Source organism: Pseudopodoces humilis, chromosome 6 (genome assembly GCF_049639895.1).
Source record: "Pseudopodoces humilis isolate 2021_Gansu_Grassland_sample_001 chromosome 6, ASM4963989v1, whole genome shotgun sequence".
Classification (NCBI taxonomy): domain Eukaryota; kingdom Metazoa; phylum Chordata; class Aves; order Passeriformes; family Paridae; genus Pseudopodoces; species Pseudopodoces humilis.
Window position 1 is genome coordinate 49,283,059 of NC_142205.1, and position 16,884 is coordinate 49,299,942.

A 16,884-nucleotide genomic window follows, 5' to 3' on the forward strand; every position below is an offset into this window, starting at 1 on the left:
TCAGTAAAGGGTACCTGCTTGGCAAGGTCTAGGAACAGGGCAAACCAAGCCCTTTCCCCTTTTCTTGTGCTTACTTCACCAACTCCCTTGAAAAGGCCTTGGCTGAGTAACCCACATGCTTCCCTGTTTCCCCTGACAGTAAATCCCAGGCCCACTCACATTAACCTCATGGCCACAGGGCTGGTTAAAGAATGTCCTTCAGCTGTCCCTCAGGTGTCAGTGGGGCAGCAGGCCAACCCTCCATGTTTCTTGGCATGCCCTGGCACACAGCCTGGGAGGCTGCATGCCTCTCTCCCAGCACACAAAGCCTTCCCAGCTCAGTGAGGAGACAGGATCTGCTCCTGCCTGTAAAGGAAACACACAAGTGAGCCATCACCACAGTCTTTCACTCCACTTCCACTGGTTGCTTTCCACTGGTTGACTGTGATCTATGAACATCCCAACCCAGCAAATGCCAACCCAGGCTGCATTTAGATGCTCCCAGAGGGCCACTTCTGCCACCACCTCCTCTGTAAGAGATAGCAAAGTGAGAGCAGCCTTCTCCTTGGATGGTATAAATGCCTCCTCTGTTTTCTTGTGGTAAAAGAGGAGTTGAACACTGTGGATGTCAATCATTGCCCAGAAGTAGGAAACAAAAGGCCCAGCCACTGCTTCTCCCCCACACTCATCTGCACCCTGTGGAAGTTCCCCGTGGACCTCATCCTGTATTTTGTGTGCACACGTGGGAGGGAGCAGAGTAGGAGACCCCAGGGGTCTGTTGTTGCTTCTTCCCTTTTTGTGGTTGGTTATGCTACTTTCTCAGCACAGGCTGTGATGTGCTCCCAAATTCAAGGGGCTGAAGCAGAGGACTCATTTTTCTGCACTGAGTAAACAAGGAGCTTGCCAGGATTTCTGTGATTTTGAAAAAAATAAGGACACTATCTTGGTGCACAACCAACTAGATTTGTCTAGAGAAATGCATCCTGCTTTAGAAAAGCAGTATTGACACTTTACTCAGAAGGGGAAGGTCATGTTAGAAATCTGAAGAAGAGCAATTGTAATCTTTCTGTGCTCTTGATACACAACAAATTTATTTATTACTTCAAATAAAATATATATTTTTTAAAAGGCCTCTGTTAGAATATCCCTGGCCAGATCCCCTGCTGATGTAAATCCACATCTCTCCTTGGACACCACGGTAGCAGTGCCAATTACAGAACTAAGGAAGTAACTGCCATGTAAAGAAATTTTGTACATACATTTCCACGTGCACACACATTTATACACCCATAAGCATATCTATAACACAGAGTTGGAGTGCTCTTCAGACATCTTAGAAACAGGAGGCCTGAGGCTCACCTTAGTTATGGCCAGAGTTAATCAGCAGTGACTTTCTTTCAGTCAGATTACATCAGTGAAACCTCGCTGTGCCCACCAAAGTCCACACCACGCACAGATTGGGGGATCAGCCCCTCATGGATGCTTCACGCCATGTTGGCATATGGACTGGGGTCAAAGTATTCCTGCTGCTGCCTACTTTCCAGAGTCCAAACTATAGGGCTCATATCTTTATACAGCCTAATAAAACTAATGAGATTTCCTCCCATATTCTGAGGTCAACAAAATGTTTCTTTCTGCCTTTTCTTCTCAGAAAAGCACAGAGATCTTGCTTTTCAACTCAAACCTTCAGGTATGAGCACCGAAGTACCCAAGAGCATCTTTGCCCTCCAGCTGGTGTCCATGGGCCCCCAGCTTCCAGGTTTTGGGTGAATAAGCCACCCCTGTTTCTGCTGCAAGCCTCACCATTGGGATCAGCATCTTGAAAAAGTCAAATTAAATCATCAAAATAATGAAATTTAGACAGCTCTTTCTCAATATTTGCAACTGCTCAGTTCCTCATTTCGCTTTGTCACCGCTTGGCACTTGGCAGACTTCAGAAAACATTGCATTACCCTGTGTTGGTGTCTAAGGACATGGGGCTGGGTGACCAATACTGACGCTTTGCAGAGCGCAATGTGAGAAAAACAAACCATATAAGCAGTTTCTTCATTCTAGGAAAAAGCACATCTGAGTATTATGTGACTCAGTCAGATGTCTTTCACAAGTTTTTTTTAAAAAAGGGCTTCTATCAGTAACTCATACGCTGCCTTTCAATGACTGAAACACACCGAAGGATTCTCCTCAGGGACACTGGAGCATTTGGACTTGTGTGATGCTGGCGTGTCAAGCTAGATATTAATAGTAATGAGAGTGAGGTTTTAAATAGACCCCAGCAAATGCAAATCTAGCTATTTTTAAAGTAACACTCTGAATAGGAATCACAAATTAGATCAAATACTACAGCAAATATTAAATTCCAACAGCAGTTGAAAGGTCAGTGTCTCACTAGAGAGACACCGCACGGTTTTGTGAGTGCAACACAGCTGTAGCGAACCCGAAACCAGCACTAAAACTGTACGAGTGTGTATATCTGGCACCCGTGAAACCCGAGATAAACACTGATGCACATGAGAAGGGGATTATGGTAGGGCACACTCGTGTGTTTGCTAACTTTGTGTGCCTCGTTAACCAGGGGCAAACAGACATCTACATACTCAGGCTGCCCAAAATACATTGTTCCCATAGAATATAATCCCAGTCTCCAGAACCGACTCCTGTAACAGGGCAGCATTCTTTCATGAAGTTATCTGGCGGCGAAAGAACGCTGCCCTTCGCTGGGCACTGACACCGGAGTTCAAGCGCCGATTGTCGGTGGCCTTTAAAAATAGGAAGCGCTAAGGCGCGTACCTCTCTGCCGGGGGCGGAGGGGGCGCGGCACTGCCGCGGGACCTCCGCAGCTACAAATCTGCCCTGAGGAATGCCACCAGTTAAAAATACTTCGCTGCCCCCCCTGCGTGAACTCAGCGGTGCCATCAGAACCATCAGATAAAAACAAGCTTTTCTCTTCCTTTCCGCTGCCCTTTATCCCCACGAAGCCCCACAGCCACGGCTGGGGGGGGGAGGGGGGGGGGGTGTGCCCTGACACCACCTGCCGCTGGGGGGCGCCCTGCCCGGCGGCGTCACGTGACAGCCGCCCGGCTCCCGCCGCGCGCCTGCGCGCGGCTCCGCCCCGTCCCAGGCCGGGCGCGCGCGCGGGGCGGCTCGCGGGTACGTTGCGGCCCCTCGGGGGCGGGGGGGAAGATGGCGGCCCCCAGGGGCCCTCAGCACGGCCCGCGCCGCGTCCGGCCCGGCCGGCGGGGCGGGACACGCCCCTCCAGGGGACTGCGGCCGGCCTTCTGCAGTCGTGAGGGGCTTATGGCGTGTCCGTATATAGATACACGTGCGCTTGCGTGTGTATATATCTGTGTGCCTGTGCGCCTACGTAGATGCGCGCAGGTGTGCGGGCAAGGCTCGGTGTGTGAACGCCCTCAGACAGGGAAATCGGGATGTGCCAGCAAAACCTCCGCTGATTTTCTGGTGTCCTGTGTGTTTCCTGTCTCTGCTGCTACTGTAGGAAGCCGGGGAGTTGCTCTTTCCTGCCTGTTGTAGGTGCAGTGTTCTCCGGTGAAGTTGTCTTTGGGGAATTGTGTGGGTGTCGAGCACAGAGGAGCTGCTAGTGCAGGAAAATCGTGCTTGCCATTGGAAAGGAGTGGTTCTAATTGTAATTGATTAGAACCGAGAGTGTTTTGCTGAATTACAATTATTCATCCTTTTACTTGTTGTGTTCGTCTCCTGACAGTGGCTGGTGTCTGTTGTTGTCCAGTGTCTTCTGTTGTTAGGAGAAATAAAAATCTATTTTGAAGGTGTGCTGCTCGTTCACACTTTTCTTCCCCCCCCACCCCCCCCAACGGCTTTAGTGACTTTAAAATTACATTTCTCTAACATACTTCTGTAGATATTGCAAGATACTACTTTAATTTTTTGTGTTTGTGTACACATACTGCTAATGCTTTTTTTTATGTTACATTTGATTCATTATGATTCCCTAATTTTATGCTGTTGTTCTTTTGCAAAGCTTTTAATTAAAAACTATTCACTACCTGCACATTTAGCAGGCAGAATTTTAGACTATCAGAATATAGGTTAAAATCTTTCTAGAAAATATTTCTAGTAATTTATTACTATTTGCAGAGGCTCTAAACAAACAAAAAAGGCCTTTTCTTATTCTTTATTCAGGTGTTGAGTGGTATTTGTTCCAGTTGAGCATCTTGTTAATGACGCTCATATCACTTTGTTTCCTAGACAACTGTGAGCAGAAAACTTGTTTTTAATGAAATGTCCAGCACATGCTGAGAAACAAGTCAGAAAAACCAGCGGAAAGCTAATGTCATCTGAAACACCCACAGCCGGTCCAGAGGTGCCAATGGAAAATACCCTGTTCCCTGGAGTTCCTGATGTGGAAGGAAAGGCGAAGTCAAATGACGGTCCAGTAGAGAGACTGGAGGCAGGCTCAGGCAAGGAAGAATGCCTTGAGTCCATGTCCAAGAGGCAAAGGAAGAAGCTGTTGAAGCAGAAGCAGTGGGAAGAACAGAAAGATCTACGGAGGTATGGTTTGCAAAGGAGCTTCACATGGTTCACATGTAATATTTGGTGCTAATAATAACAACGTGTCAGCAGAATTTGCTTGTGAATTGCTCCATCAAATCAAGGCAGTTGAACCAGTTTTGTCCCACATCAGGTTTAAGGCAGTAGCCCCAGGCTACTTCGTCTGCACTTAAAGAGGCTGTGGAGGTAAGCGTCCCTTCCTCATACTAGAATTGTTCCTCAGCTTCAAGAGGATGTCAGGAGGGATTCAAATGTGCATGTTTTTCATTTGTCAGAAGGGAGATGGAACGAGTGGCCTTGTTCCTTTCTGAATGGGCTGCACTACTTTTCCTGGTGCTGTCAGACTTGAGACTCTTAGACACACTGAATAAAAGCAGCTGCATTTGACACCTGAAGTGCTGTGCTACAAGTTACGCTGGCTTATGTAGCGCTTCTGTTTTGTGTTGAGAGAAGGTGTATCTGCGAATGGATTGATGGTGGTTTATTCTTATCCCACTGGCTGCCGGGTGCTCCATCCCAAGACAGTGGTTGTTACTGTCTCTGAAATTTGATCTCCCTACTGCCTGCTCCTATCAGGAGGAAAGGAGGATGGAACAATTTCTTCAGAAGCCTTTTGAAAAACTGTTCAGTGAAACAGCATGTAAATTGCCTTACTCATTCTGATCCTGATAGTGTGATTTTGTCAGTCTTTTTGGTTAGTTCTGTTATGAGACTTGACTCAGAGCACCCTTAAATCTGTGAGACTCCCAGTACTGAGTTAACTGAATTTGTGTCAGTTGTCTGTCTTTGTAGGTATTTAGAGAACTTCACAAAGATGGGGGGGTGTTTTGTGCTGGTTTCAGTGTAGCACAAATGCAGGCAGCAGGCTGAGTTTTAGCTGTCACAGTCACAGAACAGCCACTTTTGCCCTAGAAGTCTGCATTTGTGTGCATAACACAGTACCTCAGCAGACTTGGCAGCACTTTTTGAGGATCGATTTGTTTGTTTACTTAGGCAGAAACGAAAAGAAAAACGCCAGAAGAGAAAACTAGAACGTCAGTCAAAATTGGATTCCAGTAGTGAGGGAAATGACAGAAAGTGCATGCGCAGGGAAGTTGTTCCTAGCACGCTTCGCCTCATTGTGGACTGCAGCTTTGATGACCTGATGGTCTTAAAGGTAAAAGGAACTTCAGATTAACTGAGTACATTTAATTTTCTTAAATATATACTGTATGCTCTCAGAATATTCCTATGGGTTAAAGGTCAGGTATTGTCACAGTGATAAACCGGATTCCTCAGATTATTTTTGTATGTTAATTAAATCCCTGTGATTTTTTTTCTTCCTAGAATAATGTCAATCAAGCACATGCATAGAGGTGTCTTAAGTACACCTATGTGGAAGATGTGTGTGTCTCCTTGTCACCATAACCCCTTCACAGTGGGTGTTTTTTCTCTCAGGATCTGATGCCTGCACTCTCTGAGCAGTCACTTTTGCCAGTTAAAAGCTTCCTTTTTCTCTCTTTAACTTCTGACTGGTTCATGATAAAGCATTTTATGATGGTCTCTATGAAGGACTAAATAAAAACAAATTGTGTTGTGTACAGGATGTTAAGAAGCTTCACAAGCAGATTCAGAGATGTTACGCAGAAAACCGCAAGGCTTTTCATCCTGTGCAGGTATGTTTGAACAAACTGAACACTGCTGCCAAGCTCCAAACATGACAACTGTAGTAGGAAAAGAAAATACATAAGCTGCCTCTTTCATAAGAAAATTACTTCTATTGTAACACACACATGTTATAAAGATATCCCTCTATATGGAACAGTATGTGCATGCAGATGAAAAGTGCCAGATCCAGGTGTGCCACTAAGAGGCTGTTGATGCTCTTGGTTTTAGCTGTGACAGATTTAAAAAAAAAATCCAAATTTGTCTTTTAAACATATCACTAACTATATGAGTATGGTCCTATTACCACTTCCATTTAAAAAATAGTAATAGTTTTAGCTAACAGTTAAAGGTAGGAGAGGAAACAGATTGTGGCAAATTGATGTTTCTGTATTTTGTACCTCTTGTGTGTTCTGTTTGAAGTTTTACTTGACCAGCCATGGAGGACAATTGAAGACCAACATGAATGAAAATGACAAAGGATGGGTGAATTGGAAGGTGAATAATTGTGTATTTCTGTAAAAAGTTAGTCTTGATTGTAGTTGTTAACTATATTGTTAGTTGTGAAGAACATGATTTTTTTCCACATGGGTTTTTTCTAATACAGGCAAGCAGTAGCATATTTGAAAAAGTGTCACTTTTTGTCCTTTTAATTGATTTAACTTAAATAAGGCAAAGTCTGCTTCTCTTGCATTTAGATTTGATTTTTGCTTGAAAAACTATACACAGATCCATTTTTACTTACTTTTATTGAACAAATTCCATTCTTGATAGACTAAGCAGGACTCCTTGATTTAGGCAGTTCTGGCAGCAGTTGTCTGTCTTGACAGTGCTCTTCTATCCATGTCCAAAATAAGACTTGTCAGTTGGGGTGTGATTCTCTCGTGTGCACCTTCACTTCCATCAGGCTGCCCCTCAGCACTGAAGTGTTCTGGAGAACGCTTTCTGTTCTTGTCTTATGGTCAAACTTATGTTGGCTTTCCTTGTGACTCCCTGTTATGCCACCATTCCAACAACTTCAAAGGAAGAGCACCTAGAACAAATAAAAGTAGTCCTGTATCCAGCAGTTCTTGTACAATAACTGTCCCATGAGAGCTTAGCATAAACTTCTCTTACTGAACTGAATGTTAACTGTTTGCTTCTGGGTTCACTTTTTTAATGGACTTGAAAATTACTTGGATCTGTGGGACCTTCAAATGGCAACATTTGAAGGGAATCACAAGAACTTAAGGATTTGTAAAGTTCTTTTGGGATTTCAGAAATTTTCCTGTTGGTTTTTGCAAATCAGAGCTCTAGGAACTGGATTGTTTACACAGAAAATTAATCTGCACTGAGCTACATATTTGAACATGAAGGAGGGATGTGGAATGACCACATACTGTTGGATTTATTTTGCCAGTCCCATCTTGGGTCTGTAAAGCTTGGCCAGCAATTCATCAGTTGAATGTAACTTCTTTTAACTACCTTTTTTTGAGGATATCCAAATTAGAACAGAGCACTACAGTGAGCTAATAAAGAAAGAAGACCTAGTATATCTTACCTCAGATTCCCCAGACGTTCTCAGAGAGCTTGATGAGAAGAAAGCCTACGTGATTGGAGGACTGGTGGATCACAATCACCACAAGGTAAACTGTGGGCCTGTTTCTTTTCAGCTTTGTATGGCACCTTATTTGGCATTGCTGTTCATGTGTAAACTAACATAATTAATAATGAGAAAATGTCTTTAAAAAGAATTCCAAAAAATGTTGAAGAAATATGAAAAATGCCTGTGGTGGTAGCAGGCTTGTGTTCCAGACTTTTCTTACCCTTTCCTTTTCTGAAAAAATACCGAGTGACTACAACCTGAATAACTTTGTACTTTAACACAAGCTCACCTTTAAAACAGGCTAAGGCTGATGGTTCTAGAGCTGCAACTGCTTGAACACTTTTCATTTGCAGTCCTTTTGACCACAGGTCACAGTGTGACATTTATAGAAAGTGAGTTTTCCAGAGGTAGTAGCCCTTGAGGCTGGTGCTGTCCTACAGGGGTAAGTTTCTTTTTGTAACCAACTTCTAAAGCAACATCGTGGCTGCACAGGCAAACCTCTTGGCAGAAAATTATACTTGCAGTAAATCTGTATAGACTGATCTGAAACAGTAATTCTCAGTCCACTTGTTTTGTTATCTTTTCCCCAGGGTATTACTTACAAAAAAGCTGTAGAGCAGGGAATTGGTCATGCACAGCTCCCGCTTGGAAATTTTGTCAAAATGAACAGTCGGAAAGTGTTAGCTGTCAATCATGGTAAGTTCTAAATCATAAAATAATTACATTATTTTAGAATATACCAGTGATAATCACAGTTCAAACCCTCTGCACTGTAGTGCAGATACCTAAGCCTTGTTTTATTATGTTGGTATTTCTTCACTTTAGTTGCCTTCAGAATACACTGATTGCCCTGACCTTTAGCAATTATAGATATGGTTAAATGTAAATGATGGTGTCTTAGCCATTTAGAAGTGCACATTGTATCCTGTTGGCTTGTCTGAGGATTACTTGTGGCTTCCTTACCATCCTGGTCTTGTTTCCTGGCTTACTGTATAAGTGTGTGAAATGTTGGAAACTATCTGACATTGTTTTATTGTAGTGTACACATTTTGTGCCAAGGGATGATGACTGTTTCTGATGTTTTCACCTCTTTGGACAGCTTTGTTCAGCAGTAACTGCCTCAGTGCGTGTAGACTTTCCTCAGTTGGTATCAGCAGTACTCCAACTACTGAACTTTCATAACTGTATTTTTACCTGATTTCCTGGTTCTGATTGAAATATTCAATTACTTAACCAAGCCTTGAATTCTGCTCCTTTTAAACTTTCAGCTTTATTATTACGTTGTCTTCCAGTGTCACTAAACAAAAATACATGCAAAATGAAGCCTACTCAGACTTTCATGGAAGTTTTTGACATGGTGTCAAAGTCTTTATTGTGCTTCACTGCACATTCTTCTGCTTATCTTACCTTGCTTTATTTCAAGTTGTTGTTTTTTTTTTATGTAACACATTACTCAATGATAACTTTATTTTCTGAAAATGCTGTATTAGTGAGGCTGGCATTTGCATGATAATAACAACTATATAAGCATGGAGGAGGATATAGTATGGCACAGGACTTAAAAATTACCAAACCCTGTGTATTTGTAAGACTTTACATGTTTCTAAAATTGGATCTTTCACTGTTGCTTTATATAGAAAGGAAGAAATAATAAGAGCTAATTATCGGAGGGGGTCAAAATCTTTGTTAAAGTGCATCCACAGCAGGATTCCTGTCAAACATGTGAAAGCATTGGTGCCTGTACAGAAGACACTGGTGAGACTGCAGTATTTGTCTCAGTCTCTAAGAGAAATACTGTCATGCAGCTGGAGACTTGGGGTATGCTTGGCTTCAGGCTGCAGTAGTAGCAGAATTACCATGTCTGTTCCTGCCTGCATTTCATCAGCACTGCTCTGAAGATGCCACAAGAGAATGCACGTGAACCTCTGTAAAGATGGATTTGGGCGTGTGTTGCTATCAGCCATTCACTTACCTCCCTGTAAAAGAGCTGATGGACTTTTCTGATGTTTCAGTGTTTGAGATCATCCTTGCATACCTGGAGAAGAGAGACTGGAAGGAGGCTTTTTTCAGTGTCCTGCCACAGAGGAAAGGGGCTGTTCCTTTGGGAGAAGCCAATGATTCATCCAAACATGCTCTGTCTGGAAAAGAAGATGAAGACAATGACTCAGACAGTAACTAGGCTTTAGAATGAGACGGTGAGAAAGATGAGACATGCAGTTCGTGGAATAAAATTGGGACATGAAGTAGTTTTACTTCAAAGACTGTCTGCAGCCCTCATAATGCTAAATTGTCTCAGTGCTTGGTAGTCCCAGAACAGAGTTTTTGTGCATGAAGGGTTAAGTTAAATGCAGGATTTTACCCTGAAACTTCAATATAATAACTTTTTTTTAAAAAAAGGAAAGAAATTAATGGCAAATGCAGCATTTATTTTTTTTTTCCAGGGAAGCTGTTTAATTTTTTTAATAATATTTTTTATACATACCAAGTTGGGTGTAAATGCCAAGAGCATTAGTAGTTACTGTTTTAAAGTCTACATTCTTGTCTCCATTTCTGTTCAAAAGCTTTCTTAAAAGCAGTGAATGAGAAGTGTTCCTTTGGCTCCAAAACCTGTACCACTAGTGCCTGCTGCAAAGTGCGCATGAACACTCAAAACAAAAATTCTGATTTTCCTGAGCATCTCAAGAGACAATCACAAGCAACTGAACTGCCTGATTCATATACTGTGTTTAGCTGGGGTCAGTAGGTGAAGTATAAATGTGGGGTTAAGCCAGTGCTTTATACTTGAGTTTGAGAGGGATGGGTGTTAGCACAGGTGCAAATCATGTGTCTTGTCTGGCACATGGTGCACACTGAGGTGACTCAAACACTTTTGATTATTTCTTCACATTCTCAGCAAAATTTATCACACAGCCTCAAAACAACATCAGGAGGGAGGAACTCTTCCTTACCGGTCACTCAGATTCAGTATTCCTGAATGGCATGATCCTGTATGTACTGTATTGTATTGTCTATAAAATATTTTTCCTTTTAAAAAAGTCATAATCTTAGTCTTGGCTGGATGTTCTGATTCTGACTCATCAACTGACTTTGGTGCTTTGACAAAGTAGTGAAGTGGACACCTTCAAAGTGAGGCTTTGCTTCAGCCCTGTGAGGCTGCCTATCCCTTTCTGCCCCAGGGAGTGGCCAGGTAGCTGCAGTGTCTGAGTAAGTGCAGCTCTCACATAGGCTTCTCACACCTGAAGAGCAAGAGGACGTGGCATCCTAAGTGTTCCTCTCTGCTGAGCTGCAGTCAGAGGGCTGATTCAAGTATGCCTTGTCTTGTGCACATTTTTCTTCCTCCCTTCGTTGTTACTGCTTTCAAGTGGACACTGCAGGTGGGATCCCTGTGGGTCCCTATGGTCTGTAAGAGCTTGGCAACCAACTGGTTATGACTTACACACTTAGCTCTATACTTTCTAAAAGGCCAACAGAAAAGTTTCTTCTGTTAAAAGGATGCATTGTGGTCTCTTACTGAAGTTCCACAGGGCTTTTCTTAGGCTTTACAAAACCTTTCATTCTTTGTTGCAGAAACTAGATCAGCCTTTTCATAAAAGCATTGCTGGTTTTATTTCTGTAACAAAAAAGGCAGCATAAGTGTACCCAGCATGTATTACACTGATTCTCTAATTGAAATGCATAAAATTGTGAGGAATTGCACCTTTATAGCTGAGGTTCTGCATGTCAATGCATGTAGCACCTATTAAACCTGATCTAAGACTCAGTCTGTCCAAGGTTTCCTTAAGACCATTTCACACATGTGCCTCATTTACTCATGCTTGAGAGTATAGGAGCAGATGGTTCAGACAAACTGGGGACTTTCAGAGACATCCTGAAAGTGTTCCAAAGCATATTACAGAATTGTTGTGCAACTTAAAACACAGCCTTACAACTTTACCAGGGGAATTACTTACTCACACCTGCACACATACAGGTGTTTTTAAATTCAGCTGTTTAAACCTGAAGCTTACCTGTCTGTGGAGAAACAGAAGGAAAACATGGTCTGGTGTGTTGCTGTTCAAAGGCTGCTCATGTCAAATGCACAGTGTCACAACAGCTCTGTGGCTGCTGCCTGTTCATACACATTGCTTGTCTCACCCACCTGGTCTTCCTGTCCCCCATCACAAGAAACGTGGCCAGCAACTCAAGGGAGGTGATCCTCCTGCTCTGATGAGAGCCCACCTGGCCTGCTGCATCCAGAGCTGGGGCCCACGACATGTGAAGCCCATGCACCTGTTTGAGCAAGTCCAGGCCACGAAGATGCTCAGAGTGCTGGAGCACCTCTCCTGTGCAGACAGGCTGGGAGAGCTGGGGCTGTTCAGCCCAGAAGAGAAGGCTCTGGGGAGACCTTCCAGCACCTTCCAGTACCTGAAGGGGACCCACAGGAAAGCTGTAGAGAGACTTTTTACAAGGACAGGTAGTGGTAGGACAAGGGGGAATGGCTTTTAACTGGTAGAGGGTGGATTTAGATTAGATATTAGGAAGAAATTGTTCACTGTGAGGATGAGGACTTTTAACTGTTTTTCATTTTGAATTTACATATTGTATACAAGTTTCAGCCCTGTTTGGTACTCTTGTGTTCTAGCTTGTGGCATGCTCCTTAAGAAAACACATTTATTCTTAATTTTCAATCTACAGACCTGGCTGTTGTTCTCAATATTTTCAAGATGGCCGTTTGCATATTTCAGGCATGGCCCACTAATGTATTACACTGGAAGCAGAGATAAATCACTGTACTGTTTTATAATAAGAAATTACAAGGAATTTGTTTCTGATAACAGAAATAAATATTTACATGCAGTGCTTTAGGGCACTTCTTAAAGAAAGATCTTTCTTTGAGCCAGCTTTAGCTGTACGAAGTTAATGAAACTGTAGGAAAACACACTGGGAAGTTCTCTGCTTCACCCTGCTGTCCTCAGGTAAGATCAGCTCTGACAGGCTTGTCTAACCAAGACTTAGAGACCTCCAATGTGATTTGTTCCCAGTCCACCATGATGTTGAAGCACAGAATATTAAAAAGATAATCTGCACAGCTCTAGAAAAACAGGATCCCTGTGTTTCACCACCAGGCGTCATTGCTGTGCTTAGGAAAGCTCAGACTTTCATCACTAAGCTTTGTAAAGTTTCAGGTACTGCCAGAACTATTGCTCAACTGGCAGCAGAATACATCCAGAGATCTTTAAACCTGTGTAGTAAAGCATTAAAAAGGCCATGAAGAAGGTATGGCTCAAGGAACCTGAAAAGAAAGAAACTGAAAATAGGAAGGGGATATGGCAGAAAGTCAAACCTTCTGGCTGAAATGGGCGAACTTTCTTTTAGTTGAGTGCAGTGGGGAGGTCACAGTAAAATGTCATAAGTAATCCTGTTGTTTTGTTCCATTCCCACTGAGTCTCAATCCCCTTGGTTCAGATTTCTGAAGTCAGGGACCCCAGCAGTGTTCATCCACATCCATGTTGTGACAATTTCCCAAACACTGTACTGCAGCAGGTTACTGTACTTTCCCATCTTGTCCATATCCTGGATTCAGGTCAATTTGCCTTTTCTTTGGCTTCCACATGTCCCATGTCATGATGTATGCTCGTTGACCCTATGTTTGCTTATGGAGCAGTAGCATTTGATTCTAGACATGACTCTGCAGAAGAGCATCTGAGTGGAAAAGAGCCTCTCTGAACAGCCCCACCTCAGAGGCTTTTGGTCACAAAGTTGACAGTGATGGTGGGTTTTGCAGTGCACACTGGCATGCTGCACAGGAGTGTAGCTGGCCAAGGGGATCCACACTGATTGTTATTCCAAAATCCTGCATGCATGACAAGGCACATGAGCAGTTGTGGGGCAATGTGACTGCCAGCTGCAGGAGTGCAGGATATGGCATTCCTGAAGTCCTTAAAGCTTGAGGATAAGGTCAGGGAAATTTGAAGAGTTACAGTGTTTCTTTGATTGAAACAGAACTTTTTATTGCTCAGGCTGTGCTGTAGATCACACTGAAGATCACAGGTTCACTGCACCATTATTGGTATTGGCTCATATTATTGTAAAGTATCCATTTATTCTGCAGGAGGGTTTTAAAATAAGCCATCAGTAAGCACAGATTCTTCTCGTAAATTATTCTGAAAAGCGGAGATGGACTTCAGTGTGACTTCCACATCTAGAGCTGAATAAACTTTGGCCCATCTTTGAAATGTGTACCTTAATTGTCTTTCTTTCAAGAAGGTGGCTTTGTTAGCTGGAACAGTATCTGCTGCTGACAGTCCTAAAGCCAAATAATCAAATGTCTGATTCATATTCGTTCCCTTTTGCTGCATTTTTACTTCAAGTAGTGTAAGAGGTGTTTTTTTATTTCTTGTTTGTGTTGTTTGGCTGTGATATTTTCAGAGACCTAAAAGGAAGAAAAGGCATTATTTACAAAAGGGATGTTCATACTTGATTGAGTACTCTCCTTGGATATCATTTTCCTCTTCAAATTTTTCTAATACTTGCTCTAAACCCACAAGCTAATTTGCACCTTCCACCTTTAACTTTTCTTCAGCTTACTAAAATGAATAAGGCATTGTCCTGTGAGCAGTTGATTTATTTCCTGTGTATTTTGGAAAGGTGTTTATTCCTGGATGTCTTTGTTCATGTTCTCACAAAACTGAATGTCATCCCATATGTGCTTAATTCAGCTCCATTGCCGTGTCATGCACATTTGTATAATCTTCAGATATGATCCCTAAGCTTTTTGAAGGACATAATCTGCCCTACCAGCTAGTTCTGTTCAATCTCTGTGCTTCAATAATAATGAGCACTTGCAGGGTTTTGTATTTTGTATACCTAATCTTTTGGACACCCTTAAATGTGCAGTGGAAAAATACAAAGGGATTGGAGAAGTCACAGCTTCTATACTGTGTATGGTGAAACTTCAGAAATGTTGCTTTTCCTATCTTCTACTAACATGTGTCCCAGAGCTTTTGTGTTACCAAGTTCTTCAGAAGTGCCTCATAATAGGGTAACTCGGAAATTGCTATCACACAGGAGGAAGAAATGCTGGATTTTCAATTTAAACACAATTTAAATATAAAGGTTTATTTATCTTAGCAGGTAAGACACTGTCTGAAAGAAAGAAAGGTACCTTGGTAAGCTTAAAAATCAACATGGTAGATAAGGAAGAAGTAACCTCTTTTTGAAAAGGCTAAAGTTTTAGCTGAAACTAGTATGCATTTTATTATTTGTAGGACAGAATGTATAGTTGTCAGTAAAACCTGTGATGCATAACTACCACTAAAAGCTTTTTTTTTCCTTCTCTAAAAAGTCAGGTCACTTGAGCTGTGGTTAAAATAGTCTTCTGTTAAATTGAGCCAGTTTCAGTGCAGAACTAATTTTCCATTAAAAAAAAGCTGTTTCAGAAAGCACTAGCTCTCGTTGCCTGGAGTCAACATCATGCACTGCTTCAGGCAAGTAAGCAATGCAAAGCTGCTCAGCCCAGGCAGGAGCAAGGAGTGGGAAGCAGGCTGTACTGCCTGTGAAGTGGCAGTAAAGAACCACTTTTCCCTACAAGTGCTTTGTAGTCAGAAACTGGAGCTATGGCTACAATTTGTTGAGCATGGTCGGTGTTTCAAAGCATTTGCCCAAGTTACAGTCCCCAAGTGAAGATAACTTGGAGTTGCAAGTACAGACCTTTGCCCACTGCTTCTAACTTCTTTTGTGTGCAAGCTCACCAGCCATGAACAACTCCAGCATGTTCTTTGTCTTCAGCCTCTGACACACATTTCACTGGAATCTGCTGAGGTTAATGAATCACTGGAGAGGGAATATTAGTGCATCACGTTCAGCTGGATAAAGTGAAATAAAAAAAACTATAAAGAAATTATGTATCATATTTCCATAGAATTGCAGGCTATCCTGAGTTGGAAGGGTCCTGCATCAAAGTCAAACTCCTGGCCATGCACAGGGCAGCCCCAAGAGTCCCACCATGTGCCTGAGAGCATTGTCCAAACACTTCTTGAACTGTCAGGCTGGTGCTGTGACCACTGCCTTGGGGAGCCTGTTCAAGTGCCCAAACACCCTTTGGGTGAAAAACCTTTTCCTAATATTCAACTTAAACCTCCCTCTGACACAACTTCATGCCATCCCTTTGTGTCATGTCACTGGTCACCAGAAAGAAGAGATTTTAATTGCACAATATTTAAATAAACATAAAGAAAAATTCTCTTCATAGTGAACAGCCCTAAAAGTGGAGAGGTCTAGGGATCAGCAAAGTATTTTCTCACAAAGGGTTGAGCCAAGAGCCTGTGCAAGCAGGTTGTAAAGGGGCGGCACTGTGGTTTCCATGCATGCCAGGGCCACTGTATGCCCTGAGCTGGAGCCTCACCCTCATTTATCTTTAGGAATCAGGCAGAGCAAGGTAAATAAAGCAGCTTCTGCAACATGGTTATGCAAGTCTGCTCGTGCTTCACTGCTGGAACTCTGTGCAGTCTCTTTTGTTGTCACCTTTTGCCTAAGGACCATGACACCTATCCCTGCACAGTATACAGACAAGGATCCACTGACTGATCCAGTGTTCTCAATCGGAGAAAAAAAGTCATGGCCTTGATATGCATATACCTAAAGATATGAGGAAAGTTTTGAGGGGAAAGGAAACATAAAGGGATATGGTAAATAAACCAATAAGGAAATGGGATGGGAACTTTAGAAGAATCATAGAATAGTTAAGGTTGGAAAAGACCTCTAAAATCATCAGGTGTAAAAGAAGGGAGGAAAGGAGATAGATAAACATCAAGGAATAGAGTGGACTAGTGGACTTCATTCTGATACAAGTTATTTCAGGAAGTGCAAATCACTAGGTTGTTCCTCCTGAGAGGACTGGAGAGCTTTGGCTGGAACTCAGAACAAAAAAGGAGAGTTTATGGCCTTTGGAAGAAAGGGCTGACAGCTCAGGAGGATTACAAGGATGTTGTGAGTTTTTGCAGGGAGAAAATTAGAAGGGCCAAAGCCCAACCAGAACTTAATCTGGTTACTGCCATTACAGACAATAAAAAATGTTTCTATAAATACATTAACAGGATCAGGGCCCCATCATATGTAATGGTGACTTGGGAAGACAAATGCCACCACTCCAAATGTCCATGCCTTCCTCCTTC

General features: G+C 42.6%; 1 protein-coding gene across 2 annotated transcripts; it reads left to right on the plus strand.

Moving 5' to 3' along the window:
* The first annotated feature begins 3,189 nt into the window (after positions 1–3,189).
* On the plus strand, positions 3,190–10,774 carry TRMT10A (tRNA methyltransferase 10A). Of its 2 annotated transcripts, none has more exons than XM_088056939.1 (8): positions 3,190–3,503; positions 4,201–4,503; positions 5,497–5,659; positions 6,087–6,158; positions 6,571–6,645; positions 7,623–7,772; positions 8,323–8,428; positions 9,370–9,738. In XM_088056939.1, exons 2-8 carry the CDS (start codon positions 4,229–4,231, stop codon positions 9,381–9,383), a joined length of 855 nt encoding a protein of 284 aa, XP_087913065.1. In that variant the 5' UTR covers positions 3,190–3,503; positions 4,201–4,228; the 3' UTR covers positions 9,384–9,738. The 2 variants fall into 2 exon arrangements, with proteins under 2 accessions (XP_087913065.1, XP_087913064.1); XM_088056938.1 differs by lacking the exon at positions 9,370–9,738 and adding an exon at positions 9,745–10,774 and having other exon boundaries at positions 3,194–3,503.
* The last annotated feature ends 6,110 nt before the right edge of the window (positions 10,775–16,884 follow it).

Excerpts from the sequence above, each read along its gene's own strand:
- TRMT10A (XM_088056938.1), top strand. The coding sequence starts at position 4,229 with ATGAAATGTCCAGCACATGCTGAGAAACAAGTCAGAAAAACCAGCGGA. Across the intron at positions 6,646-7,622 it reads AAGGATGGGTGAATTGGAAG|GATATCCAAATTAGAACAGA; the intron begins GTGAATAATTGT and ends CCTTTTTTTGAG. Across the intron at positions 7,773-8,322 it reads TGGATCACAATCACCACAAG|GGTATTACTTACAAAAAAGC; the intron begins GTAAACTGTGGG and ends TCTTTTCCCCAG.